We start from the raw sequence: 27844 nt of genomic DNA, 5'->3' as shown, positions 1-27844 counted from the left end.
ATGGAATTCATCGCTCGAACTGACGCAAAGACGAACATAACTAAAAACCACAACAAATCAGTATCTTATATGGCCTCTGTCTTACTTTCCCTTTTCCTAATAATCAGGAACCTGATCAAAAGCTACTTCTAAAAGAGGAGGCGGGGGGGGGGGGTGACCTGCCAGTGATGGAAGCGAAAGAAAGTGCCCCATAGGTGTAGGGAACAGTAGTCCTACCTGTTGAAACGCCTTCGAAATTCGTTATTCCACAAGTTGACTTGACGGGCCAGAGCAGTCCACCGAATAGCGGGCCTGTGAGAGATTGATGTATCGATCAGCGTTCATGAGACCAGATGGTGCGTCTTCACTTGTATAGGCCTATCCGAAGCTGCATTGGTTATAGGCTATTTATATATATCATGTTATATATGCCATATATATATATGCCTGCGCTGGAGGATCTTGTTGAAACAGGAAGTTGCGAGTGACATTCATGGCAAAGCATTTAACTTTCGTTTTATTATACCTTATGCCCAAGTTTGCTCATTAAAGTCATGTTTTTTGTGATCGGTACTGCATGGTCGCTTCAACAGACTAAGTCACATGAAATAACAAATAACACACCGTGTGTGTTTGAGGGGGGGGGGGGGGGGGGGAGGGGGAGGGGTGATTCACGGCAAAACACAACTACATCCACTGAGCTGCTCGTGGTAAATAGATCGGTGCCCTGGCTGGACTCTGGTTGGACTATAGCTATCAGATCCATTACTGGACTATCAAATCATTGCCTGGACTATATAAAGTCCATGACGGGTGTGGTCAGTAAAACAGTAGAAATTTTGAGCACTAGCTTTTGTGTGTGAAGATTTTAAAAAAGCAAAAAAGAACAAAATAAACATGGATGGAAAATACTTGCAGCATATATTTTATGAATGGATTTCATGAATGAATATTGACTCGTAATATGGGACGATGTCATTTCATGTCAACACCATCTGCTTTATTTAATGAATACATATATACATATAGTCTTTCCTTTAATGGCAGCTGTTGGCTCTGCTATGAAACCGCTTGATCTGTAAAAAACCAAAATGTGATCCATGTTCGAAAGAAGTCCCCCACGCGAGGCCACGATTTTTACAGTTGTAGTCCCAGCCTTCTCGACGAAGACTTTTGACGGCTTTCAGGAAATACCCGAAGGGTTCCGAGATGATGACGAAGGTGACGTCAAATGGAAAATTCTCTAATATCACATCAAATTAAAGAACACTTTTCTGTGATTATTAGAGTCTCCCTTTAAAGCAACACTGTAAACATATGTTGGTCTAGGACCGATACGGAAGGCGAGAAATTCTATTCAAACCTCGTTCTGGTACGTGTGCGAATGTACCCGAAAATGACTTTGTTATTGAACTCAATATGAAATTAGAGGTTCGAATGCTGAATTCTAACTTTGAATGAGCCTTCTGGGCGTTCGTATGCCCAGTTCACCTCATGTCATTTTTGACCTAAATTGCGACGCGGGGAACTCACGTGACCATAAATGAAAGCACGTGACAAAAGAAGACGAACAGGGAACCAAACCTATAACCAGATCAAATCACATCGCTCCAGAAACCGGATCCCCTCTCTGCAATACCAGAAATCCATGACTTGGCATTCGCGCGGATTCTGCCAAGGTCGTAATTCTGATGGTGACTGATCGGGCTGGTCAAGTCTAATGACCAAGTCAAATGACCAAGTGGGTCAGTCCAGCTGAACCTACCTTAGTCAACTGGCCAAAATCAAGCTTCGTAAATTGCTGGCTGGTAAGATGACCTCAAAGTTTATCTGGTCGCTGAAGTTGGGCAACTTAGCTTAAATTGGTCAACTTACCAATTTTTGACTGAGTTACGTTTTCAGTGAAGTTAGATTTAAGAATTCAGAGACTCTGTGATTAGACCTCCAAGAAAAAGTCAGGGAATAAAAGGTTTGATTCCTTGAGAGAGTTAAACTTGCGGTTTAAGCGGTTTTGATATCGAAACATTATCAGTTGGTGTATAGCCCCTCCGGTCACGCTATAGTAAAAGTTGAGATAAAATAATTTCACTTAATATTTGTAACCTATCTGGATAGTTGATCTCAGAAATTTTTTATTTTTTGACTCGGTAATTAATTAAGCTAATTAGACAATGTGCACAATGAAACCAGGCATTCAAGCATTAAGAAAAGCACATTTTTACCAGTCACTATAGACTATAGTCGCATGGACAATATTTTGAGTTGAAAGGTAACAAATCAATGCGATTATTGTTAGGGCAGGGGTTCATACTTCGCATTTAATGTTCACATCTCAACTTTTGCTCTTCAATAATTTTTTTCTTACCTCTCAAACATGCCATAAAAACTGTTTAAAGAATTGTAAATCCAACTAATCTTAACCACGGGTGTAGAGCACTATTTCCTAAAAATGTAGGCCAACTTGTTTTCAAAAGTATGTGGCAACCCTTAAAAAAAACCATGGCAACATTTTGAAAAAAATTCTCGTAACCTTCACGTGACCAAACAATACCACATAACTTTCCTCTATGGGCTTGAAAGACCTGGAGGGGAGTTTGAAGTGGTACTTCTGTGAGATATAAACGCCGTGCACGCTTGCTTGTCCCGTTTTTGACATTTGATCACAGTAGATCAGTTTATCAGAATGAATAGAAGAGAACCTGATCGTGTGGCGGATGCCAGCGAATTTCAGATTTTCATGTTACTCTGCACACATATGGACGACAGGTATCCCACAGAAGAAGGCCTACAACCACATTAAAGCTCGTTTCTCAGTGGAAATGAGAGTGCTGGCGCCATCTAGACTAGAAACGGTGGAACTAGCCTTTGACACAATATTATGTAATGCCCTTTGTTTAAAGACTTAATTTTGACCATTTGACAGTCACAGATGTGACTTGTGAAGGAGTTTTATTTTGCCAATGCCATAGTTGGCATGGTCATAGTTAATCGCAAGTTTTGAATATTTTTATCATAATTTGAATATACTTAAATATATTTATTATACTTAGTATATATATTAATTTTCATGAATATTTTCCGCTTTAGTGCAACTTCCTTGCGCGTGGCACGGTGTGCTGGCATGGATTAATTTTTTGCGGTTGCAACCATAGCCTATAGTTGACACATATTTCGCTCGTTTCGATAATTTCGGCCATTTCGACCATTTCGGCCATTTCATTTCGGTTTTTATAAGTCACCTCATCTGACTACCCAATTCAAACTTTCCCGCCATGAAATTTACTACTACTGCGACATCTGTTGTCATTTGATGAAAAGAATAGAAGAAAATTTAGTTGAAGTTTCAATGAAATCATTCGCTTGCTGAAGGTGTAGGCCTATCGGTAATTTTTTTTATCAATATAAAATGAAAATACAAAAAGTGCACTTTGTCAAAATCTCGCATTTTCACGCGCTCAAGTTAGAAACAAAATGGCCAACATGTCGGATGTCAACTTTGGAGGTGCTCATGAGTCTATGGACGTTGACGGGGATTTTTCAGATGGAAATCATCATGAAATGGATGATCCTGAAATGTAGGTTTATAAATGAACATCTAATGAACATATCCTGAAAATTTGAATGAAATCTGAGTTGTCGCGGCTGAGAAATTGCTGGTCAAAAATGAAGTGTCGGCCAAGTTGCCAAGCAGACTTTCTCGATTTTACTTTCCTTTTGGGTCACATTTCTGCATGGAAGGTTCTAGAATATCGCTCAGTGCGTCCGATACGCAGGAGGTGGTGTTAAACCCTTACGGTTGTAGATTGCATATGTAAAAATAATATAAATAAGGTTTATATTTTAGAAATCTGAGAATGTGGTGCGGTTTTTAAGGCACTTTTGTAACCCTTCAACAACCTGTTTGAAATGCACTACCGATGTACAGCAATGTATACTAATGTACAGAGGCGCCTATCATTACGAACTGACTTTGAACCGCCTGTTCATGATGGAAACAAAATATCTTTTCTTGACGCAAAGTCAGACGGCGCACCTTACTGACTTTGCCTCCAAACACTGGGATAATGTATTCCAGGTACAAGACTAGACTATATATAAACAATAGACTAGACAATAGTCCATTCGTATGTTTTGCCACTTTGTCTTTGGGAATGGGGGTTGTCCGCATCGTTTTGAGGTCTGGGCGCGAACTAGCCTACATGTCCGATATCTTTGAAGTTGGGTTTTTACATACCTTGACCTTAAAACCAAACACGGTTTGTACACCTCAGCCTTTTTTAAGTTGAATATCTGAGGATATCTTTCAGTAATTTCCAGTTGAAAATCCCGCTCCATCGGACAGTTCGGCCGCCATGTTTAATCTGACCGAATCATGTGACGGGCGAGTCGATTTAAAAAAAGGGGCGCTTGTGCCAAACCTAGATGATGATGTGTATGCGTACGGGGGGGGGGGGGGGATTATGTCCAGAGCAAGATGCGTAGAGGGAATGAGGAGGTCCAACAGTTGATGGCCTGACTTAGTTGCATATGCAGTTAATGAGCACTCCCTTTTTGTAATGGTGCAGAGAACATCGGCCTACTCAAAGACTGTCGAAGCATCTCTCGCAATTCTTTTAACTTTTCAGGCGAGCCAAAATTGCTGAAGAGAAAAAGGCATTGGGAAATGATGCCTATTTGAACAAAAACTACAAAGATGCTTTAAAGTTATATTCAGATGCGATAAGTAAGTATTTTTTTCTTCTCAAAACCTTTGGTATGGCTGTTACCAAGAGAACGCCATAAGCAATCCGTCAACAGGACTTTTGAGCTCTTGAGACACCCTGTAGTTTTGCTGAAGAAAGTTAATTTTGGTAATTAGCTTTGAAGTTGAACAGAAAGAATAAGCTCATTCATGCATTAAGGAATGTGCACAAGTAAGGCAGTGTTCTCCACGAGGCCATTTGTCAGGGTGGCCCACACTACCTTGGCAGCTTACCACCCTACCTTGGAAGAGCCACCCTACCTTTGCTATAGAATTGGTAAAGTGTTTCTGTAGGACCCCCCTACCTTTAATTGCTGGCCACCCTACCTTGTGTTACACACTGGCAAACCTTCATAAATATTGAGGGTACCACCCTACCTTGAGAAAACCCTGTGGAGAACTCTGGTAAGGTTGACTGTTAATTAGGCTAATACAAAAGGGCATAATTTACTGGTACTTCCTGCTTCTGGTACTGCACCCTATTTGGATTGTGGAAATTTGACAACACATGGTTCTATTGTTGGGATATTACCAGCAGAATAAGGATAAAAGTTCTTGCCCTGTGTGATATGCCCGATAGCTCTGTTGTAGCGTGTTGGACTTGACATCACGTGATCATGGGTTAAAGAATTGATACCGAACTGGAGGTTGTCTCACCCAAACCGCGAGGGTGGAGCTAAAATGTAGACCTAAACAAATATTTCAGCTACACCTGAGCGGTTTGGGTGAGACAATCAATACATGCAATACCGACAGTGTATCAATTTCTATTCTAAAACATCTCAAATTAAATATCGCATTATTAGGTTTTAAATGCTTTTGAAATGCTTCTACATTTTGCACCAACCCTTAACAACTTTACAACTTGCTCAATTGCCACCCATCTGATATAATGGGTACATCTCATCACCATTCAGTATTATATGTCTCTCGTTGGTTTTTGACTTGACCTACTTTTCAAGTTCACAGGTTAAATGGCACAACATTTCAATTGGGCTATACTATAGCATGTTTCTTAACGAGCATGAATTGTCTACCAAATATCTCTACAGTGAGCACAATGGCCTTTTCATTATGGACTGTCCTTTTAAATGGCAATTTTACGTTTTCAATCTCCAAGCACACCTCTGGCACATGGTGCCATGCAGTATCTTTGCCAGTGGAGATGGTGAAATTTCCTAGAATTCTAAACGGTAAAACTAGCCAGTCTAGTTGCTGCTTTGACTTGAGTGATGACTGGCAAGCCAGTATGAATCTATCATTTACGGCCATACTTTGACCTTCTTTTCAATTGTTATGTCCAATGTGTGCCACATTGGCAAGCCAGTGTGAATCCATCCATTACATGTACACGGTTTCCACCGAAAAAACTATTTTGTAATAGTGACCAGGGAAGCCTGTCACCTTACACCAGAGACCATGGGGTTGTGACTGGCTTTGAGTCGGGTCTTTAATATCTGGATGGCTTTATGTGACCCACCGACTTGACTCCGACTCTTTAATCGCAGCTGCCTTCATTCTGTAGTCTTGTAACAAGTATAATTCAACAATGAATTCACAAATTTTTTTTTCAAACTGATTTTTTGTGGTTGCGTATCTTTACCCTAGGATTTATTTTGGGCACATATCTTTACCTATTATATACTCTGGTGGAAACACTGATGTTGTTGTGCAGGTTCCTCATTACATGTAGGGTTATAAACTGTTGCCTTCTTTTCAAGCGTTATGTCCGACGTGTGCTGCATACTACGGCAACAGATCTGCCACACTCATGATGCTGGGGCGTTATCGGGAGGCACTGGATGATGCCATGCAGTCAGTCTTAATAGATGATGGATTTGTGAAGGTAAACCAAAGCAAAGTACAGTAGAACCTCTCTTTTAAGGACACCCATGAGACTGACGAGTGCTGTCCTTCATACAGAGGTGTCCTGATTAGAGAGGTCAAATTGAATGGGAACAACCAATTTGGGACCAAAACAAGTGTCCCTAATAGAGAGGTTGTCCTTAATAGAGAAGTGTCCGCTAAGGGAGGTTCCACTGTACTCGTTCATTGACTATTTAGGATACGGCCACATGCAGAATCATTTTCATTTGCATTCGAAAATTATCATGATAAAGAATCTCCTATGTACGCAATTCCATACAAAACACTTGTCAAAATTCCACGTTGTTGAGTTTCCCCCCCGAGTCCTTGCTGAGAGTGCTCCCTTTCTTAAAGATCTAGTAGCTGTGCTTTTAGAGGCATCAATGTTTTTAGAGACTTGTACTTGTATGTTCGAAGTTGTTCCGTAACGCGACCCACAGGCATGCAGGCAGTGTAGAAAATTTCCTAAAATTTTCTTTCCTCCTGGTCTACTTTGTTGCTGAGGATGGTTACCGTCACAGGAGATATTCTAGCCTGGAATTGGCCATAAAGATGACTCGATTTTTCACTACATGTACATCTATTAGTCTTGACCGCAGAACCAGTCTGACCAGTCCTGTTGTACCATGACAACAACAGTTTCTCAGCTTGTTTTCTACATGTTATAACTGTCCACCCTAATTTGCTTCAGGGCCATATACGACAAGCCAAATGTTTACTGGCTTTAGGCGATGCATTGTCTTCAGAAAGAACGTACATCCGGGTGTTAGAGCTTGATCCAAGTAATGCCACAGCGAGGGAAGAAGTCCAGTTGGCTAAAGCTGTGAGGGAGTATGAGGAGTCAGCTGCCAGAGATTTCGCAAAGGGAGACTTCAGACGGGTAAGGGATGAGAAGTAGCTAGCAGCCGGTTGAAAATATTTTTTAGACGACTTGTTGGTTTTGAACATGCTGTTGACATATTGTTTGTTTTCTTAAGAAATGCATAAAGATGTGAGGATAAAGTCTTGTGCATTTCTGACCTGCGGGAGATGTCAGGTACATAATTGTCCTCAGCCTCGGCATGCATAAACATTGGGGCTTTTCCCAAACATTGGTGATGATTCTTCAATCTAGTCTTAATAGAATGTACCTTTGCCAGGCCTCCTATCTCTTTGCAGTCAGTCAGGCCTCTCAATTACATGATTCCTACACCGTATAACAGTGTAGGCCATACAGGATGTCCCCAAATTAGGTCTTTTTTTTTCTTTTTTTTTTTAATAATATGATCCCCTGAAGCTTTTTTGACCCCTAACATAACCAAATCTCATCCAAATGGCCTAATTTTATAGTTTTACCCTACAAATTATGATTTTTCATGTGTATGTCAATGTGGTGATAACAGTCACTAACTTTGATTTATGACGTCGCTGTTCAGGCAAATTGGCGCGATGAAATGTCCCCAAATTAAGCTGAAAAACGAAAGAACATGTCCCCAAAATAGGCTAAAAAAATACAGGGTGTAGAGGTCTCCACGTAATTGAAAGGCCTGTCAGTGCACAGCAGTTGTATGTTGTTTTATATTTTCAGGCTTTATACTGCATCGACCGATGTTTGCAGCATTCTCCACAGTGTTTAAAGTTCAAAGCACGGAAAGCAGAAGCGTTAGTTTATTTAAAAAGGTACCAAGAAGCTCAAGAACTCGCAAAGTAAGTTGTGCATCCAAAACAAAGAAATATACCCAACAGGAAAGGGTGCTAGCCACCAGTTGAAATTTGTCATGGGCTGTCAGAAAGGGGCAAAGGATGTAACTGGTGTCAGAATCATCATCAGTGCATTTTACTTCGTATTCTGGTCTTTAGAACTGGAATTCTATCAGTGCCATGGGAAAGCCTTAACTACACCACTCTGAAAAGTAGCTGACTGACTGATGACATATTGAGTGTTCAAAATAAGCTAAGGCCAGTTGGAAGAAATTGAGTTCCTTGTGAAATTGAATCCAATAAAAGACATCCCTTCATTGGTCTAAAGAAAGACAGGTTTCAGCAACAAATAGGCCTGGTGAATAAAGCCTGCTTGGCCTGAATCTCGTTTTTAGTACATAACACAATCTCTTATACTGAAAAGTGACAAGTCGTTGACCATGTCTGTTTTAAACCATTATGTGGATTCACTGACAAACTCAAAATTTACAAACTTGTTGCTAGTTACAAGCTTCTATTTGGCCAAAAATCCTTTAGCCTCTGTGGCTTAGCTGCTCTGGATTGAGATTGTGTGAGCCACTATGGCTCACCAGTACATTAGATTTGATTAGCCACTGTCCAAGCCAATTAGCCAGAAAATTTCTGTTAAGTTCTACAAGGTGGCTCAGAAAGTGTCCCTTCCACATGTATACCATCCTTTCTGTGGTTTTTGTCTGGCTCTCTGCTTCGGTATTACTTTGATACGCAAGAATAGAGAATAATTTGATTTCGTTGCAACTCGGGACAGATGATTCACTTGATCAGTCGTAGAGCACATGTCTCTGTTTATAAACAGTGTCATGTGACAACGCTTCATTGACATTATCCTGCTAAACCACTCGCAGCTTTGGTGTCCCATCTCATTTGACAAACTTCTGATCAGGTACTACATGTGCAGTGTACAACGCCAATGTATCATGCTGTACAGTGCCGGTTGGGCACCGGGGAATGTATGCAGTTAGTTATTTTTCATTTACACTCGTGGTCATTTATGATAAGTGGGCCGTGCAGATGACTTATTCAAGCCCTCCAAACGAGTGATTTACACGGTTGCGCCCTGTGATCATCATCTCATGCGACAAAAATTGCTTGTTTGCTCTAGTCATTGCAAGTGCCTGCTGTGCAACCCTCCTCTTTGTGCATCTGGCATGTCTGGTGGAGTTGTGACAATGACAACACACCAAGCAATGTAATGAGGAACCTGCACAACAAAACCTGCCAATAGGGGGCCCTGCAGGCAAGTGGACCATGATTGTAATGAGAAAGCCATTTCCCGGGTCAATGATTATTGAATATTTCATCCCTTTATTACTCCACATGGGAAAATAGTACTAAAAATGTTGTTTTATTAGTCCTTAATTCTATTTTGATGAGTTTTAGGGAGAAAATCAACAAAACTTAATTGTAATGGAAAATGCACTGGAAGTGTACCTTTTAGTATTGGTGCTGCCATCTGGATTTTTTGTTCTGCAGGTTCCTCATTAACCTTCAATTCTCATGTTTTCTATCTTCCAGTGATGTCATCCAAAGAGACAACATGAATGCCGATGCCATATTTATCCGTGGCTTGTGCTTGTATTATGAGGACAATATTGACAAAGCTTTTCAGCATTTCCAACAGGTTCTACGACTTGCCCCCGACCACATGAAGGCAAAAGACACGTACAAGGTAAGACCAGGTTACAGATTTGAAATTACAGTAGAACCTCTCTATAAATAAGGACACCTTTGGGACTGACAAGTGCTGTCCTTAATAGAGAGGTGTCCTGATTAGAGAGGTCAAATTGATTGAAAATTACCAATTTGGGACTTAAACTAGTGTCCTTAATGGAGAGGTTGGCCTTATTAGAGAGGTGTCCGCTAAGGGAGGTTCCACTGTAGTCTCCAACTGTGGGACCAGACCTTTTCCAAAAAATATTCGAAATAATTGTCATGTGTCAGTGATTTGATCATCGGTGGAAGAGCTGTCATTGAGCACTGACCGTACTGATGCTACTATTTGTGTGATGAATAGGTTTTTTTATCATGGTAATTTTGAGGTTTTTCCTGAAGGTTTCTTAGATTTGTTCCAGATTATGTGTTTAAAAACGGTTAAGCACTGGCTGGAGTAGTCAATGATAACATTTGGTAGAAGCCAACATTCAATCAATAGATTGCCACCTGTCGATTAAGTAATCTAGTGAAGATTTACGTCTTTTACAAATTTTTTCACAGCCAAGCTAGAAACGGCCTGCCGTCATTATTTATTAAGAATTACTACAAGTTACACTGAACTTAGTTACTAAAAGTAGTCTCGACTTTGAATGCCTATGTTTCAATTTCTTGCAGAAAGCCAAAGTGTTAAAACAGAAGAAAGAGGATGGAAACAATGCATTCAGGGCGGGCCGATACGAGGATGCCTACAGTATATACACCGAAGCTCTAAATATAGACCCGTTTAATGTACATACAAACTCTAAATTATACTGCAACCGAGCGACTGCTTGTTCAAAGGTAGGCTTGAAATCAAATCATCCCCCGTGTGAATTAAACTAGAGGCAGCTATGTGACCTTGTCATGATTTTTCAACAATGACTAGATGCTGTAAAGGTGTGGCAATATAGTGAGATGACCTGTGGATATTTTGAGTGCTGCCTTTTGTTATGGTTTAGGCACGGTCTCTACATCTTGGGGGCAGGGAAGGGCGTTGGCAGACTAAACCTACCAGACAGGGGTAAATGAAAGTTGTCCACTTGGATATCGGTTATTATCATGTTCGCATCACTGTGACAATATTCTTGCCGAACTCAACCCCAATGACCCCCCCTCCCACCAGCCATGTCTTGGAAGAAAAAAGTCAAATCCCACCAAACTACCAGTCTAAATGACAGCCCCATAAAATTCAATCTGACAGCAATTCTACAGTGATCCAAAAACATCAGTCCAACAAATGAAGGTCAATTTTCCAGGTTCCCCTAACACCTGTTCAAGTGTAAGGTATTATGAATGCCCTCTTTCCTTAATGACTGACCGAGGTAAACCCCCCCCCCCCCCCGACCTCATCATCCTGCCTACTACCACAATTTCAATATCTAATTCATAATTTCAGGTTAACAGGAATGACCAGGCAATAGAAGACTGTTCTAAGGCAATAGAATTAGATGACAAATATTTGAAAGCCTATTTACGAAGAGCAAAATGGTAATCAGATTTTCTTCGCTGTCGCAAGTAGTCCAATTTGAACCTGATCTGTCAGGATCTAGGGCACCAACTAAGCCTATACTTGGTGCATGCCATATTGCACTGTTGGTCTCCGTTTGGTGCAATACCTATGACTCTGTCTCCAGATTTTGAACACTTTTGCAGCAAATAGTGCCACAATTTTTTCCGAAGCAGTGGTTTGTCAATTCTGATGATTTGTGTTTGATAGTTTAAGGAAGATCATGTGTCATCCAACTTTACTAAGCGGGAACACACCACAGACATTATATAAAATGGTGGAGGGCGGTGTCACCACAAGATCAGTTGGGTAGGAACTCGCCTCTACAGTTCAGAGTGGAAATAAGTTGTTCACTTCTAGTGATTTGTAAGTTGTTGCCAATATTTACTGCAAATGTGTTATTATATGGGTTTTTCTTGTTCTTTTTATTGGGTTCTAAATCAACATACATGTATTTTCATCAATTTGCAGTTATATGGATTCAGAAAAGTATGAAGAAGCAGTGAGAGATTACGAAAAAGTACATAAAATGGAAAAAAGTCGAGGTACATTAAAATTCAGTGTTTTTGCACCTCGTCTCACATTGTGGTGGTGCTAGATGTTGACAGATTATGAAGCCTGAAGAAGTTGCCTCGTCACTGAAACCATGCTCAGTGTTGTTTTTTTTTTAACTGGGCAGCCTTGCCACTCAAACCATGCTCAGTGTTGTCTCTTAAAGCTGGACAGCCTAGCCACTCAAACCATGCTCAGAATTGTCTCTTAAAGCTGTGCAACTTAGCCACTCAAACCATGCTCAGTGTTGTCTCTTAAAGCTGGACAGCCTTGCCACTCAAACCATGCTCAGTGTTGTCTCTTAAAGCTGGGCAGCCTAGCCACTCAAACCATGCTCAGTGTTGTCTCTTAAAGCTGTGCAACTTAGCCACTCAAACCATGCTCAGAATTGTCTCTTAAAGCTGTGCGGCCTAGCCACTGAAACCATGCTCAGTGTTGTCTCTTAAAGCTGGGCAGCCTAGCGACTCAACCCATTCTCAGTGTTGTCTCTTAAAGCTGGGCAACATAGCCACTCACACCATGCTCAGTGTTGTTTCTTAAAGCTGGGCAACTTAGCCACTCCACCCATGCTTAGTGTTGTCTTTTAAAGCTGGGTGGCCTAGCCACTCAAACCATGCTCAGTTTTGTTTTTTAAAGCTGGGCAGCCTCCCCACTCAAACCATGCTCAGTGTTGTTTTTTAAAGCTGGGCAGCCTCCCCACTCAAACCATGCTCAGTGTTGTTTTTTAAAGCTGGGCAGCCTCCCCACTCAAACCATGCTCAGTGTTGTTTTTTAAAGCTGGGCAGCCTCCCCACTCAAACCATGCTCAGTGTTGTTTTTTAAAGCTGGGCAGCCTAGCCTGTGTGATGAAAAGTGTAGAGGCCACTCTGCATGCTGCCTCTTCTAGCTAGGCTCAAAGGTTGTGACACTTTGCGACAAAGACCAAATGAGATTATCTACCGTATTTGTTTACAGTTTACTAAAACATATCTGGTGCTGTCAACCCATCAGTATAGACCCTTGTACACCAGGCAGAGGAAGTCATTGCTGGCCCAAACAAACATATATATAGACCTACTACGAACAAAAGATCACGTGGTGTGTGACCATACAGTTTTTTGTTTGCTGGTTGTTTGTTGTGGCCAGCAGTGGCTGAGGCGACCAAAATGTCGATTAAGGAATTGAACCCGAGGTGGAGGACCTTGGTTGAGTTACCAAGACACTCGAGGGTGGAGCTAAAATACAGTCCAAACCCGAGCCGATAACTCAACCAAGGTCCGAAGCCGAGGGTTCAATTTCTATTCTAAAATACCTCAAACTTAAAAAGATAGGCCACGAAAATAACTTGAATATGTGCGAATTTGGCAAATTCCATCCATCGCCGGCCCGGCCGGAGTGCCGGTAGCGCCGTTGTTTACATTATGTTACGGCAACGTTACAGAAAATGAGACATGTACATTTTGTACAGCGCGCATAGGAAGTCCGCATCGGTTAGCTCAAGCGATGCTAAAATCCGCGCAAATGGGCTATTTGGAGCGTTTTTCTCGGCAAATATATGTAGTGCTCATTAAAAAACTTAGGGTGGTTGATGCTTCCTTGACTGATTTGTGTTTGAAGCAGTGTTTTGAGAGCCTCAAACTTCTGAAGTGAGCTTAAATTCCATTGACGTGACGTGTGCATGGTTTCCACATTTTAGTGCAACCCGAGGGAACTTTGGTAGAGCATCTTGGTTGCGTGTCCAAAACACTCCACTCTCAGAACGAGGCTTATGCATTTTCCATTTAAAAGTTGACTTTACGGTACCAAGGTATTTTAGAATAAAGTATCATGACCTGTCAAACCGGTGATTATCACTTTAATGCTTGGCCTTGATTCATAAGTGGGCGCAAGTATATTAATTTGTTGTTTCTTTTCAGTCCACAAACAATTATTAGAAGAAGCAAAGTTAGAATTGAAGAAGAGTAAACGAAAAGATTACTACAAAGTGCTGGGTGTGGACCGATCTGCTACTGATGCTGATATCAAGAAGGCGTACCGTAAACGAGCTCTGGTGCACCATCCTGGTAGGTAGATCATAATCTACAAACCAAATTTTGCTATTACAGATAATTGGCTGTTCTGAGGACTCTTGAGCCTGATGCACCCCCACCTGTTGGTAATGACATATGACCTTTGTTCATTTGTTGTCTTCTCAAGGAAGATCAAATCAAAGATTGTGGAATACAAATTTTTCCGTAAGGTGCAACATGATGAACCATTTTGGCTCTTCAAGCCGGCTGAACATTGATATATTTCGCCCGTTTCGGTGATTTCGGCCATTTCATTTCGGCTTTTATAAGTAACCGAATACTACTAGCTGGCAGCAGTGACTGTCTTGTAGAACTGGAAACCCACTAAATCAGAAAGGTTATCAAACTTTTGAGTGATAGCATTATTTGCCTCCTTGTTGGGTTCTTATTTGATTTCCAAGGGTGCAAAGTTATCTGTGGTGTAGCATTGGGTCTCAGTCCTGTCACAGGCACTCTTCTCTACACTTTGCCAGTTCTATCAGTGTAGTAGACTAGAGGCAATATTCAACAAGCGTATCGCCACATACATTCTTACGGGTCACCTGCTTTTCTGAATAGAATCACCTGGTTCTCCTGGCCAGGTCCCGGCATATAAAAATATATGCTGCTTGATTATGTAAGCGGTGCTTGGTGCACAGAGATCAGCCGAATGCAGTTTATAAAATAGAATTTCTGATCAGATAGATGGTAGTCCTTGAGGGGGATCTGCAGGTATAGGGAGATGATTACTGCCTCTAAACGCACCGCTGGTCCTATTCATGATTGCCTTGTTTCATCTCTATGATATGAAAATTAAAGGGTAACTCGTGTCAAATTTCACCATATAATGTTTTAGCTGTTTTTGACAAATGACTACGTCACTTTCTCATAAATCGGTAAGGTTTTCGAATCGAAATGCACATTTTCTAGAAATTGATGGTTTAAATCCGCCCGGACGGCTCGCTTCGATGCCGTTTTCGTTGATGACGTCACAACATGAACATTTTCGCGGTCGCGGTGGTTTACATTCAGCGATTTTATGATAAATCTAATCAAAAATGGAAAATTTGAGCTTTACATTTGTGACCAACAATTAAAAACGGACGTATTTCCGCAAAGTTGTAAATCACATCATAGTATCACTTTAACCATTTATTGTTATGTTTTTTTCAGACCGACACAGTCATGACAGCCCTGATGTACAAAAGGAGGAGGAGTCGAAGTTTAAAGAAATCGGCGAGGCATATGCAGTGTTATCAGACGCTAAGAAACGATCACGATACGATAGCGGGCAGGATCTAGATGATTTGGACCACGGGTTTGGAGGTAGGTTACGTGTAACTTGACGTGGCGCAGTCATGCATCCACTGACAAATGAAGGGCTTCGAACACACGTGACATAAGCATGATAAGTGCAATTTTGAAGAAAACAAACGTTTGTTATTAACAGGAGCATATAGACAGTGTCGCCATCTATTATAAGAACTGATAGTGTATTTGAAGGGCGCAGAGCACAAAGGTATCTCTTATCATGGCCAGCACCACAAAATATACAGCACACTGTTAATGTATGATTGAAATTAGTACAGAAAAATCAAGTTGCCCGACTGGGATTCAAACCACATATCTTTAGATTGCTGGTCCGCTGCTCTACGAGTTGAACAGTCGAAGTTCCCCTATTAATGTATGGTTGTTATGATAGATGGCAACACTGTCCAACTGCTCCTGTCAGTAACACTTCTATTTCTCTTAAGTCCTGTGTGCCCTAAGCTCTTCAAGCCGTTGCATTCACTTCAGGATTAAGTCTTTGCTTGGTTCTTCTCTTTGGCCGGGGACAAGAAGTCCATCGCAGACAACTAAGTTTTGGGTCCACGTCAGCCAGATCCTGAACTCATTGAGTTGTCTTCATCAACAAGTTTAACCTTTTATCCCATCCCTGACGTATACAATGTATTGGAATAAGACTGATTCTGAGCCGTTGCCTGCTGAGCTACGATCGTCTGCGCGCAAAATTTAAAAACCGCGCGTAAATGTGTGGTTGGTTGTTTAAGGGTTAACAGCTTGAGCTATGAAATTGAAACTTTGTGCAAAGGACCTCCCAGGTCAGGTGACCTTTAACACTGAATTTCAGTCCGATCTGATTCTTAACTTGCCCACCAGGGGGCCAAAACTAAAAAAGGTGAAGAGTGCAATAGCTTTGGTTTGACCTACTTTTCAAGGTCACAGAGGTCAATTGGTGTAAATTGGCCGTTTGAGTGTAACTAGGGCACGTTTCTTTACCACTTAAGCTCTGACCTTGAAACTTGGTACACATGATCCCCATGTGTCAGTTAACCTCTGATGCTGAAATTCTGTTTGATCTGATTCTCCACTTGGCCACCAGGGGGCCAAAACTGAAAATGTAAAAAGTGCAATATCTGGCTTATATTAAGTGACTTGTTTTGGATGATATTTTTATGGCAGGTACTCCGAACAAGGATACATCACATATCCTAAAGGTTTTTGATTTGACGTACTTTTCAAGGTCGAAAAGGTCAAATGGCTAAAATTGGCCATTTGAGATTAACACTGGCACATTTCTTGACTGCTACAGCTAACACCCTTGAAACTTGGTACGCATGACCCTCTAGGTTAGATAACCTGAGTGCACTCTGTGTTTGGTCTGTTGTGTGAGCACATGGATACTTCAGAAATGATGTTGGATCAGGGAAAAACAAATATCTTTGTTTAAATCACAAATTGCAGCAAAGGTAAAATGCAAAACCACACAATTTGGATTTCCAGTGTATTTCTAATATTTTTTGACTTTTCAGAATGTTTTCAATGTCTTATGTATTCAAGTGTTGATTTATATCTTTATCTCTCATCATGGCCAGCACCACAAGATATCTTTTATTTTCTTCAGGTGATGTGGACCCAAACACCATATTTCAAGCATTCTTCGGAGCTCCCGGGGGATTCTCATTTGGACATCAAGGGTTTGGACAAGGGTCGAGTTTTCACCATCAAAGTCACAACCATCAAGGAGGCTTTCCCGGCTTCTCGTTTCATTTTCAGTGAAACATAAACAATGGTGCAGATATCAATAAAATAGTGTTGCAAGCGTGAATAAAAGTATAGCAGATGGCTGTAACAATGGAGCAGACGTCATAACAATACAGCAAATGTCAGACATCGGCAACATTGGAGCGGACGTCAGAGGAGTAAACAGGGCTTCGTAATTGTACATAAATTGCGTATTTTGTACGTAGAAGTAGCCGAATCTACGTTTGTACGTCAATTGATGTATATCTTACACCTTTTTTTCAGCCCACAATAAGCAAACTACGTTTAAAAAGTCTTACTTTGGTGGTTTTTTGTGTGTGTCTACGTTTCTTACGTCGTCCTTTCCCGGGATGACGAAACCAAGAAACTGTGCACACAATACTCGTGGCGACGCCTGGTTATAGATAGCTTAAACCGTATCTCAATAGTCTTGCTCGCGGCACTCTGTGCGAACAATGAAATCTCGATGGAAATCTCATTGCGGTGGACGTCAATGTTTTCGGTGAATTGTGCGAGACTTCATAGCGAGCTGCAAAATGGCAGCAAACAATTCGCCAAGACACATTCAAAGAGGCCAAGAGCGGTTGTTAGACACTAGTGTGACTCCTATTCACGGTACTAATGGGCAGTGACAGTCTCAGTTGTCTGCAGTTGTCTGCAATGACAAGATTCACAATACCTTGGGGTAACTTGACTTTGCATTCCAATAAAAACTGCAGAGAATGAGATTTTACGGGGAATAGGCACTACACAGTGATTTGCAATATCACACATATAATTTCAGAGACTTCACATATTTTTTGGGAAATACACATTTTTTTAACCATCTTACACAAACATTTTTTTAGGGTGAGCAGCCCTGAGTATAGCAGATGCCAGAAGTGTTGGAGATGCTGGCAACAGTGTCACAAATGTCATCTAGTTTTACTAGAAAAAATGATGCAAATCGTCTCAAGAGGTCTGTAGTTGGTTGCTTGGTTACTGTTCATGTTTTGAAAACAGAGATATCCCATTCATTCTGACCGCTCGGAGAGTACAGTTTTTCATGACATATGAGCAAAAAACGACTGATAACATCACCAAAAACAATATCGCAAACTAAATGTAGTTGTCTCATATCATCGCTGCAGTCTTTCCTCCAGAAATAAATTCCAGGGATGGACAACAGCAATGAAATTAGTAATCGAGGTGAATTTCCTGATCAAAGTCAGTAAATTTCCATCTTTGACATTTGAGGGGGAGACCTGTCCCCCGTACGACTCCCCGTAGGAAACACTGATTGCTCTTCACGTTCTTGAAAAAACAGAGAAGAAACATTCATTTGGGTCACTCTCATGAATTTTATGAAACACAAAGGGTCAATAACAGGCCTACTTCGGTACGTCCACAAAAACAGTACAGCACAAGTCTAGAAGAATCACTGGAAAATATGCATTCATGTCAAGAAGATCTGAGGTTGTTTAGTGTTTGCATTTCCCATTCATTTAGAGTGCTTGAGAATGCAGATTTTCACAACTCGTGAGACAAAGCTGCTTAGAAACATTGAGGGGAGAGAGGTGGAATATGTCTGATAATTTTGATTTTCGAGATAAAAAGCTGTCGATGTCATTGCAAAACAGTGTTACCAATATTGTGACTTGCTCTCTGTTGGACTGATCTCGAGTAAAGCCACGAAAACTTAATTGGCACGCATTCATATAAAACACTTATTACAGCTTTGTGAGACTGAGGTATTTCGAATGACAACTTTGGTTACGTTGTATGGTAGCTGAGCATCATTTCATAGAGATTTTCCGGTGTGAACATTTTTGTTTTCCTCGAGTGTTTTGGCGTCAAAGGTGATGATCAAGACCAACTCTCCCAACAAAGGTGATAATCAAGACCAACTCGTACCAGTTCGCCCACACAAGTCTCCGTGGAGTCATGAATTCACAGCCTGTGAATTCTCAGTTCTAGTTTTGCATTTGAAATTTTAGGGCAGTTTTAGCAGTTTATTAGCCATGCAGTGGAATTGGGCCTTATATAACAGGCGTTCCACCGGCCCTAAAAATCCTAAAATTCCTTTAAAAAATTTACTTTCCCTAAAAATCCCTAATTTGAATCAAATTTTGCTCTTTTGCCCTAAAAATACCTAATTTTCTCTTTTTCCGGTGATCACACGCGCTTAAAGTACGATGTCGTTGATGATGTGACTGGCATACATCCACATATTCTGGTTTGGTGATGGTTATCTCATGGTCATCAAATCTGGTTCCTTCCAGAAGCATACAGGATCCCAGTTCTAGGTAAGGGATGAAAGTGCCAGATTTGATAACCAGTCTCCATCACACAAGCAGTGGAGGTTTGCCAAGCACACCCGGACAAGTATTTTGTGAGTGTGTGTCAAAGACAGGGGTGAGTACTAATATTCCATTAGATTTTCATGAGTAATATACCCTAAATCACCCTAAAATTGATTACAAATACCCCTAAAAGCCCTAAATTTGTAATAAAAATGTCCTAAAAAATGCCCTAAAAATGCCCTAAAATGCTCTTGAAGTTGGCCGGAAGGCTTGTTATTAGGGAGGGTGTGGTCCTGGTGGTCGAGTCAATACTACTGTATTCTAAACTGTTCCGGTGGTCTGATTCGATTGTCTTTTATTTACCTGTCCACTGTGAAGAAGATTGACTGGGTTTAAATATCCAATACTGAGTCTTATGTCATGAAAACTTCAATTGCTGTTAAAATACGCTTGCATGAATTGCCTATCAGTTGCAAATAATTGTCTGTCTGTCTTGTTCCATGAAATTTTAGAACTTGGGGTTATTCCCAGGAACGTCTCGTAGAAAGTTTTTCATTCATACTAACTGTCACTGTTCAGCATTATGGTTGTAATGTATTATCATGATTATGTCCCAAACGGGGTAAAGTTCAAAAATGATGTTTCACACAGACTTTTCAACCAACTTGTTTCCCCAGTTTTCCAAAGTAGCTAATGCCACTAACACACCTGTAAAAAGTTACGGGTTCATTATTTATTTTTTGTTAATAGTTGGTTTACGGACATTTCTTGAAAAAAACCAATGTTGGAGGAGAAAAAACCCAAGGGTTTAGGGAATGTTATAAAATGTGTACATCGGTCATGGCGGAGGAAGAAATTGAAATAAAATGTTACAGCCGCATAGGCCTGCATAATAAAACAGACGCGGTGCCGATACCCACAATGAAAACAACAACAAACTGCGATTCTAACGATATATTGACAGTTTTTATTGCGATGTTGAAAATAAAAAATGTCATCCTGATGTAAACGATTGGCGGGATAAAAAGAACACGTTTTTTTCATTCGATTTTGAAAATAAACAAGTTTTTTGACAACTTACAATCGGCAGTCAAAAAAGGGAAATTCCAACATTTTTTTTCTTTCTAAAATCGGAGGTTTTACCGTCGGTGGTCCCGAAAACCAACTTATAAAAAAAGGCCTTATTGAGAAATTTATATATGACAGGGAAGATCACCATTGTGGATGGTAAACATGAGGAGAAATTATGATGTTACAGCGTGCAACTCTGCTAAATCACATATAACACTTAATACTCTTCATTATTTCTTGGGCATATGACATGGTAGAGTGTAGAGTGGTTGAAGTTATGTAACATCATTGTTTTACCGCCAGTAGTTTACCGCCAATGTTGCGACGGTGATGTACGCCATCTTCAGTGAATTTTTTCCAGCAATGACCGTTTTGATCAACTTTCATATTATAACATCATAAGCCTGCTAGAGACCATATCTTAGTATTCTATTAGTCAATTTGTCAAAATGTAATTTAAAATAAATTTTTATTTTCAAAAATGTAAAACATGTGCCAATAGGATGAACATGTGGGTAACTCAATATGTTCCTAATACACTTATGTCTACGGTTCATCATCTCGTGCCACAAGCGGTAGGAAGCTGCACATCAGCAGGACCAGAACCTCTTATGGTGACAGGTGTTTTGCTGTTGGTGCAGCCCGCTTGTGGAACCAGCTGCCACCGGACTTTCACTCGTCTCTATTGTATCCTTCAAAAGGGAGTTGAAAACGTGGCTATTTAGAAAGGCTTTGGGGGAGTAGCGCTTTAACATCGTATTATCTTAATGAGAAGCGCTATATAAATATGGACTCTCATTATTATTATTATTATTATCTCTGAAATTGCTCTAATGGTTAAACTGATTTCTATATCTGTACGAATTGATAAGTAAACCCAGCACAAAACTCTCTCGTCTATGATTTCATACTGTGAAATGGAAGACAGCGGCTCAATTTTATCCGGTAGAAGGTTAATACCTTCAACAGGACATGTTGTCTTTCTGTCACTTTTAAAGGTATTGATAGTATTCTCTAGATTGATACACACAAGTTCCGATTCCTATATAATTGACAATTCAGGATGTATGTGAGAAATGAACACTTGATTGAATCATGCTGCCTGTATCTATTTACAAGAAGATATTTAAACCCGTATGGCCACTTTTGGGTGCAATAGCCACTTTTCTGTGCCACTTCAGACCCTGTTTGGTAATATTTTACTGATACGAGAATTATTAAATTACTTTGCCTCCAGTTAACTGCCAGCATAGATATAAAAAATACACTTAATAGTTGTTTGCACGGTCGACTAAATCAACGATACAAAAAATACTGTTGGTCTGGAATAGTAGATATCGCTTGTGCCATATCTACTCAAAGAAGAGCAGGATATCCTCAGTCTTCTATCATTTTCTTACAAGAGGGTGTGACTATGATTGATACAAAGGCTTTGTGTTGTACCATTGCTTGTTCTGTCAGATTAAAATGGTGCCTTCTAAATTTAAGGTCAAAAGCATTACCTTCTTTTAATTAGTGATAGTAACTTTGTTTCAGAATGAATTCGTACCAAGTTGGCCGTTTAGGCAATTTCATCATAGCTTTTGTCCAATACACAATGAATGAGACTACCGGGGTACCAAGAATTTGTCTTTTGCATGATCGGAAAATCTGGTGAGATTCCATTCAGAAACAAGGAAGCTTTTAAGAATCGGAAGTAAGATATGTTTTTTTACTGATGTATTTGTCGACATAGTGCATCGTGTACATAGTACTGTGATATAATATTTGAATATTTTCTAGTAGACAGGTTTGTTTAATTTGTATGTACATAGTATTTGTTTGTAAGGCCCTCAACCTCTTGACTACCCGGCTGTTTGAACCGTTCTGTACACCTTTCCAGAAATGGGGCGCTGAATGTCCGAAATAGTGATGTCATAAGGGGAAGCTAGGCCTTATGGTGGAGGGACAAAGGAGATAGTCATGGTTGACCAACACACTTGAATGCCTTTAATGACGGACAAGGGGGGAAAAGTTAGTTCCAATGCAAGCCACCAATTTCGGGAAGCATGTATACCGGGTCTTTTTTGGTATTGTGCAGCCACGTGCATCTGGCAAAACCACCATCTTCGCAGCGCCATCGTTGAAGTTGGTGGGTAGCAGACGACATGCCCGAGTCACTAGACAACAGTGGAGATGAGCCTGATCATACCAAACAATACACAGAAGGTCTATTATCGCAATGGCTCAAGCGGTCGGCGGTGAACACGTGTATTTGATTGAACACGGTGAACACGTGTATTACGACTGGTAGTCGAGAGGTTAAACACATCCATTCCATGGCAAGGTTGTTGTGATGCCCGGCTTATTCTCATTAGGGAATCAGTCCCCTTGGCCAATTGGCCATGAAATACTGCTTAGCTCTCTTTTCAAATGAGAGCTAATGTGATGAGCAGGGAGCTGTCGGTGGTGCCGTGGTCTGAGTGATGTTTAAAATGGATATCAACGCCTGTCACTTCTAAGGTCATGAGATTGACCTTAGATTGAGATCTGGTCGGTGCATGAATTCATGTGAGATCTACATCTGGTCGGTGCATGAATTCATGTGAGATGGCCAGGGCGACTCTTTGCGACAGCGTGACAGCAAGAGAAAATAATTTATGATCCAAAACATCCAAATTGAAACGTGAAGCCATTTTTCTCGGTGGCAAAAATGGATGTATCTCGTTTTGAGGTGAAACTTCAAATGTAAACACTATCAATCACCTTGTTTCAAGTGGCACCTCATTCTAAGTGGCATATCATGGCAAGAGCAGGCTTATTGTTCTCTGGGAAGAAGTAGAAGCCTTGCACAAGTATTTCGACTGGATGTACAGGCAGTTTCTGTTTCAAGATTGGAAGTCTGTCATATATTTTTTTGAGCCGAAGTATAAGCTGGCATATTGTGTTATCACGGAGTGTCACGAACCAAACTCCAGGCATTTTTTTTCTCGGCAACCTTGTGGTGAAGTGGGTGAGAATGTGTTATTCCTGTAGTCTCTCATAGTCTCTCAGTGAAGATTATTTGAGAAAGGAAACGGGTGTATCATTTTGTTTTGACAAGCATCGGATCTCATTACATTGAGCTTATTTTCTGGTCTGGTGCTTTTAACCAGTAAAACAATTTGTCGAATGAAATATCTTTTGCAATTTTTAACATGCGAATCTCAGTTCTTCGCGAAATCTAAAGAGCAAAATTCCCAGGAAAATTTGGTGATTTTGAGTATCTTGCACCTCTAGATTTCTAATTGATATTCATTATTCTAGAGTCTCCTGTTTCAAGGATACATTAGATATTTGTTTTTTGGCGAGATGATTAAAAATTAATTAAACGGTAAGTTCTGAATGGATTTAAAACAATACTAACTGTGTTAACCCTTTTGTTACGATGGCATAAAATGGCGATATATCCAGTTCTTTCAGTCAAGTAAAGGTTAAATAATCCTGCAGAAATTGGGTGCTGTCTGAAAGATATCTTCCTTGAATGATTTTACGCAGAATCCCTGAGGTCAAACTTTATACGTGTTAGCATTGGTTGGTGTTCATGCAAATGCTGGTTTGTGATGCGAATATTTCTTGAGCATTGCCTGTATCTTGTCTGATGCACAAAACCTTTCTCACCAAAGAGTTCCTGTTGCTGGGTGTCGTGGTGGTTAGTACCATGACACTTCATGAATATGGGCACAGGTGTTTGAATTCAATAAACGCAGCAGAATTCTGTGGCCACAACAATTTTGCAACAACCCATCATTCTTGAGTAGAACCCTGACCGGGTTTCCGCCAGGATTAAATTTGAGGGGGAGCAAAAGATTTTTTTCTTTTTTCTTAGAAAGGGAGACGTTTTTTGGCCCTAAAAGCGCTACAATTGGCTCCCAAATGCTCTTATTTTACATATCAAATCATGAAAATTACTCATTTGACAGTAAAACAAAATTTAGTGCTGAAAATTAAGGGGGGGATATCCCCCCTTGAAATATTTTAGGGGGGGATGAATCCCTCCCATCCCTCCCATCCCCCCTCTGGCGGAAACCCTGCCTGAATTCGTGATTAATTTATGTTCATAGCATTTGCCAAGCCATTTTGTTCATGACACAGCCCAGTCTTTCGCATATTCGAACATGTGTGACATAACTATACAAAGAGATCAGGGATTGAGACGATAATTTATTTTATTATTTAAATGATCAATTCGCACATGATTACTCATAGCAATTATTGCAGTCAATGGTTTATTTCTAATCTAAGTATAAAGGTCTTCTCTAGCGCTTTATACTGTAGAACAGTCTCAAAGTGCTTTACATTCATTTCCCAGCCTAATCCAGCAACCTTTCTGTTGAAAGCAAGAAGTGCACGCACTGTGTTACACATGGCCATTTGAGGCTAGTTGAGAGAAAGCAGAGTGCCTTGGCCTCGAACCCACAACCTCCCGATGATGAATCGGAAGCTCTTCCACTGAGATGTCGTGCTCTCCAATCAAATTAGCAACGAAATAAAGTTGTGACATTTTATCTCGTTTTGTGTGTGAGATTGTTGATTAGTTGAACAGTGTTTTATTCATTCCATGCTTCAAGGCATTTTTAGGTAGACTTTATATACAGCCATGTACATGATAGTGACACCTCTTCGCTATGTTGCTTGTCTATTCGTTGAGGTACAAGTTGTCTTCTGTCAACTACTTGTCAGCAATCCAAAAGGTAGCGCTGATCATTAACTCACTTTAGTCTCTAAACTTCGCTTTAATGTTTTTGGCTCAGATGACAAAAGTTAGCTGAACGGTTAAATAGCTATTCGAGTTGTATCTGTCCTTCCAATCAATCCATCCATCTGTGGACACAATCGTAAGTGAAGCGCTTCAGATCTGGCCATTAGGAAGAACAGCCCAGGGAATGCCACTGACAGGACTAAGGAATTGTTTGTCGCTATGTCTGAGTAGATAGAAGCTTGAAATAAAGTTGTAGAGGTCTGAATGTATGTAGGTTTTGATATAAGATATCGTTTTGATTGATACCACCAGTTGGGGATACTTGGCAAAAAATCTGTGTTGATCGAGTTTCTGCATGATTTGAATTTCCCGCTCTTGTCTACCTCCGTAGGTCGGGGGTTCAATCCCACGATTGGGTACTGACAGAATTCTAAAAAATATCTTTTACTTTTTGCATTTGTATCTTACATTTTTCTTTACTTGCGGTATTTTTATTTTCTTTTTTGGTAGGCGCAGAAATTGTTTTTGGCCATTTTAAAGCCATCAGCTGCAGCTGTAGCTTGATTTGACCTCCTTTTCAAGGTCATAGGCTCAAGGTCATAGGCTTAAACTTAACAATTTCACTGATAGTAGCATGCTTTATCATTATTTGTCCACAAGTCTCTAACTTAGAAGCATGGTTTCAGCATCTCAATATGTTAGAGGTTGAAAAAAAAATTCCAGACCATTTCTATTTTGTGTACATTGACCCATGTATTTCAGCTGAGCCATGTATTTCAGCTTGGGCCTCTTGTTGCATATAGCAGACCTACCTACATTGTACGATTTCGCGTAACGTACTACAAGCACCATATTTGGAATGACCTTCACAACACCTTTCTGATTGGTCGACGATCTCTTGCCGTGCTCCGGTTTTAGAATTTTTTTATGATAATGAGCTTGAGGTTCTGTCATCGTGGCTGGTTGTGTAGTAGTGTACCACTGGTATATAGCGCACTACGTTTCATTGAAACCTCAGTGCGCTTTAAAATATAAAACATTATTGATTTAAATACATTTTTAAACAACATTTAAATGGGTTTTAACCGCGACCTTGAAGCTGTCCACCGAACCAGCACACCTGATGTGTGGGGGCAGATCGTTCCACGGAAGGGGAGCGGCGACTGAGTACACCCTAGCACCGTAGAACTGTGTTGTAACGAGAAGGAACGATAAGCCCCATTGACAAGGAACGTAAAGTTCGTGCTGGCTGGTGGGCAACCAAAAGGTTGCAAAGGTATTTTGGTGCAAGTCCATTAAAACATTTGTATGCTCAGAGCAGAAATTTAAAAACACATCCTTGTTTGACTGGGAGCCAGTAGAGCATCTTTAAAACTGGGTTGATGTGGTCATACTTCCTGACACGCACAACAAGCCTAGCAGCTGTATATACATTGGAGAAACTACCATGGCATTCGGGGAATTCATTTTGGAGAAGACGTATGATTTTACACACTCAGGTCTGAATTGTACACTTTGATTCACAAGGACAGGATTACCGTTAAGGCATTTTACACCAAAAAAGTTGATTGTACACTTTTTTACAAAGCTTCTACCCACAATTTAAAAATTGGGTGGGCAGGTCTGCATTTAGGCAGAGCTTGGAAGTCGAATTGGTTGTCTTCAATTGACAGATACATGTCTACGCTGCTGGCTAGAAAACTGGGTTTGTTTTGACTTCGACTGATAAAAATATGCCTTGAACTATGAATCTGCTGGTGAAATGAGAGATTGCAGTAACACCAAAAGCCTGTTTCAATGTAGCTTACCCTGGCCCACTTGGCCTCTTTCTATGGTCGCCCTTCGCCCTTTCTATGCATACTGCACATCCCATCCTTTTTAGCTATGAGTCATTCAGATCCACTGGTTTTGCTGACATAATTTTCGTTGTCTGTATTCTGTTTCAAAAAAAGTGGCACATTTCTTAACCGCTAAAGCTATGAATTTGTAACTTTATTCACATGATCTTCCAGGTCAGGTGACCTCTGACAATGAATTTCGGTCCGATTTGATTCTTGACTTGGCCACCAGGGGGCCAGAAGTGGAACCTAAAAAGTGTGATATCTCTCTTATGAGTGACTCGTTTTCGACCACCAAATATCTATACGGTGAGCACAATGGCCCCTGGCCTTTTCATTTGCATCTGTTTTGAGTTGCAGCTGTGTGTGAGTATATTATTTTGTTTGTACTAATATCATCAACTGATATTATTTTCGCATATTTCGCAAAATGAGTCGTAGAATGTGATCACTTAACAGACGCTGCACACGCATGTCTTAAACAATCAAAAAATTACTTGACAGTACTGGTTTGTCAAAGTGACCACGTTCGCATTCAAAGAAAATCACTCATTTGTGATGGTCATCGTAGAGTAGATTCGGTGGTCGCAGCAATATCAAACCTAGCGGTGACCATTTTTACCTGCAAACAAGATAACTTTTTGTTGACACTGCAGCAATTATAATCACTGGTTGCAGCAATACAAATCACTTGTTTGCACGGCGCTTAACAATGGACAAAAATAACGGCAGAATGAGATATGGAAAATCCTTGTCTGTATGTCCGCCGACAATGTCAATTTTTACAATAGATAAGTTTGGGGTG

At 40.5% G+C, this 27844-nt stretch overlaps 2 protein-coding genes across 2 annotated transcripts in view; one reads left to right on the top strand and one right to left on the bottom strand.

Moving 5' to 3' along the window:
* LOC135499279 (SPATS2-like protein) overlaps positions 1-313 on the bottom strand; it is a 48856-nt gene extending 48543 nt beyond the window's left edge. Inside the window, exon 1 of the mRNA XM_064789954.1 lies at positions 217-313. The gene's annotated coding sequence lies outside the window, so the exon portion shown is untranslated. The remainder of the gene's footprint in view (positions 1-216) is intronic.
* A 3140-nt stretch (positions 314-3453) lies between these two features.
* LOC135500020 (dnaJ homolog subfamily C member 7-like) lies at positions 3454-26190 on the top strand. Its single transcript, XM_064791150.1, has 12 exons — positions 3454-3554; positions 4605-4702; positions 6442-6566; positions 7278-7466; positions 8154-8272; positions 9821-9974; positions 10634-10798; positions 11394-11485; positions 11976-12049; positions 13952-14098; positions 15257-15409; positions 16989-26190. Exons 1-12 carry the CDS (start codon positions 3460-3462, stop codon positions 17141-17143), a joined length of 1566 nt encoding a protein of 521 aa, XP_064647220.1. The 5' UTR covers positions 3454-3459; the 3' UTR covers positions 17144-26190.
* The last annotated feature ends 1654 nt before the right edge of the window (positions 26191-27844 follow it).

Source organism: Lineus longissimus, chromosome 15, assembly GCF_910592395.1.
Source record: "Lineus longissimus chromosome 15, tnLinLong1.2, whole genome shotgun sequence".
Taxonomy (NCBI): domain Eukaryota; kingdom Metazoa; phylum Nemertea; class Pilidiophora; order Heteronemertea; family Lineidae; genus Lineus; species Lineus longissimus.
The sequence above is the reverse complement of the archived record's forward strand: the minus strand, read 5'-3'. Positions and strand labels throughout refer to the sequence as shown.

Coding starts and splice junctions, on each gene's coding strand:
- LOC135500020 (XM_064791150.1), top strand. CDS start 3,460: ATGTCGGATGTCAACTTTGGAGGTGCTCATGAGTCTATGGACGTTGAC. Junction 8,273..9,820: donor GAAGCTCAAGAACTCGCAAA/GTAAGTTGTGCA, acceptor TCTATCTTCCAG/TGATGTCATCCAAAGAGACA. Junction 11,486..11,975: donor TATTTACGAAGAGCAAAATG/GTAATCAGATTT, acceptor ATCAATTTGCAG/TTATATGGATTCAGAAAAGT.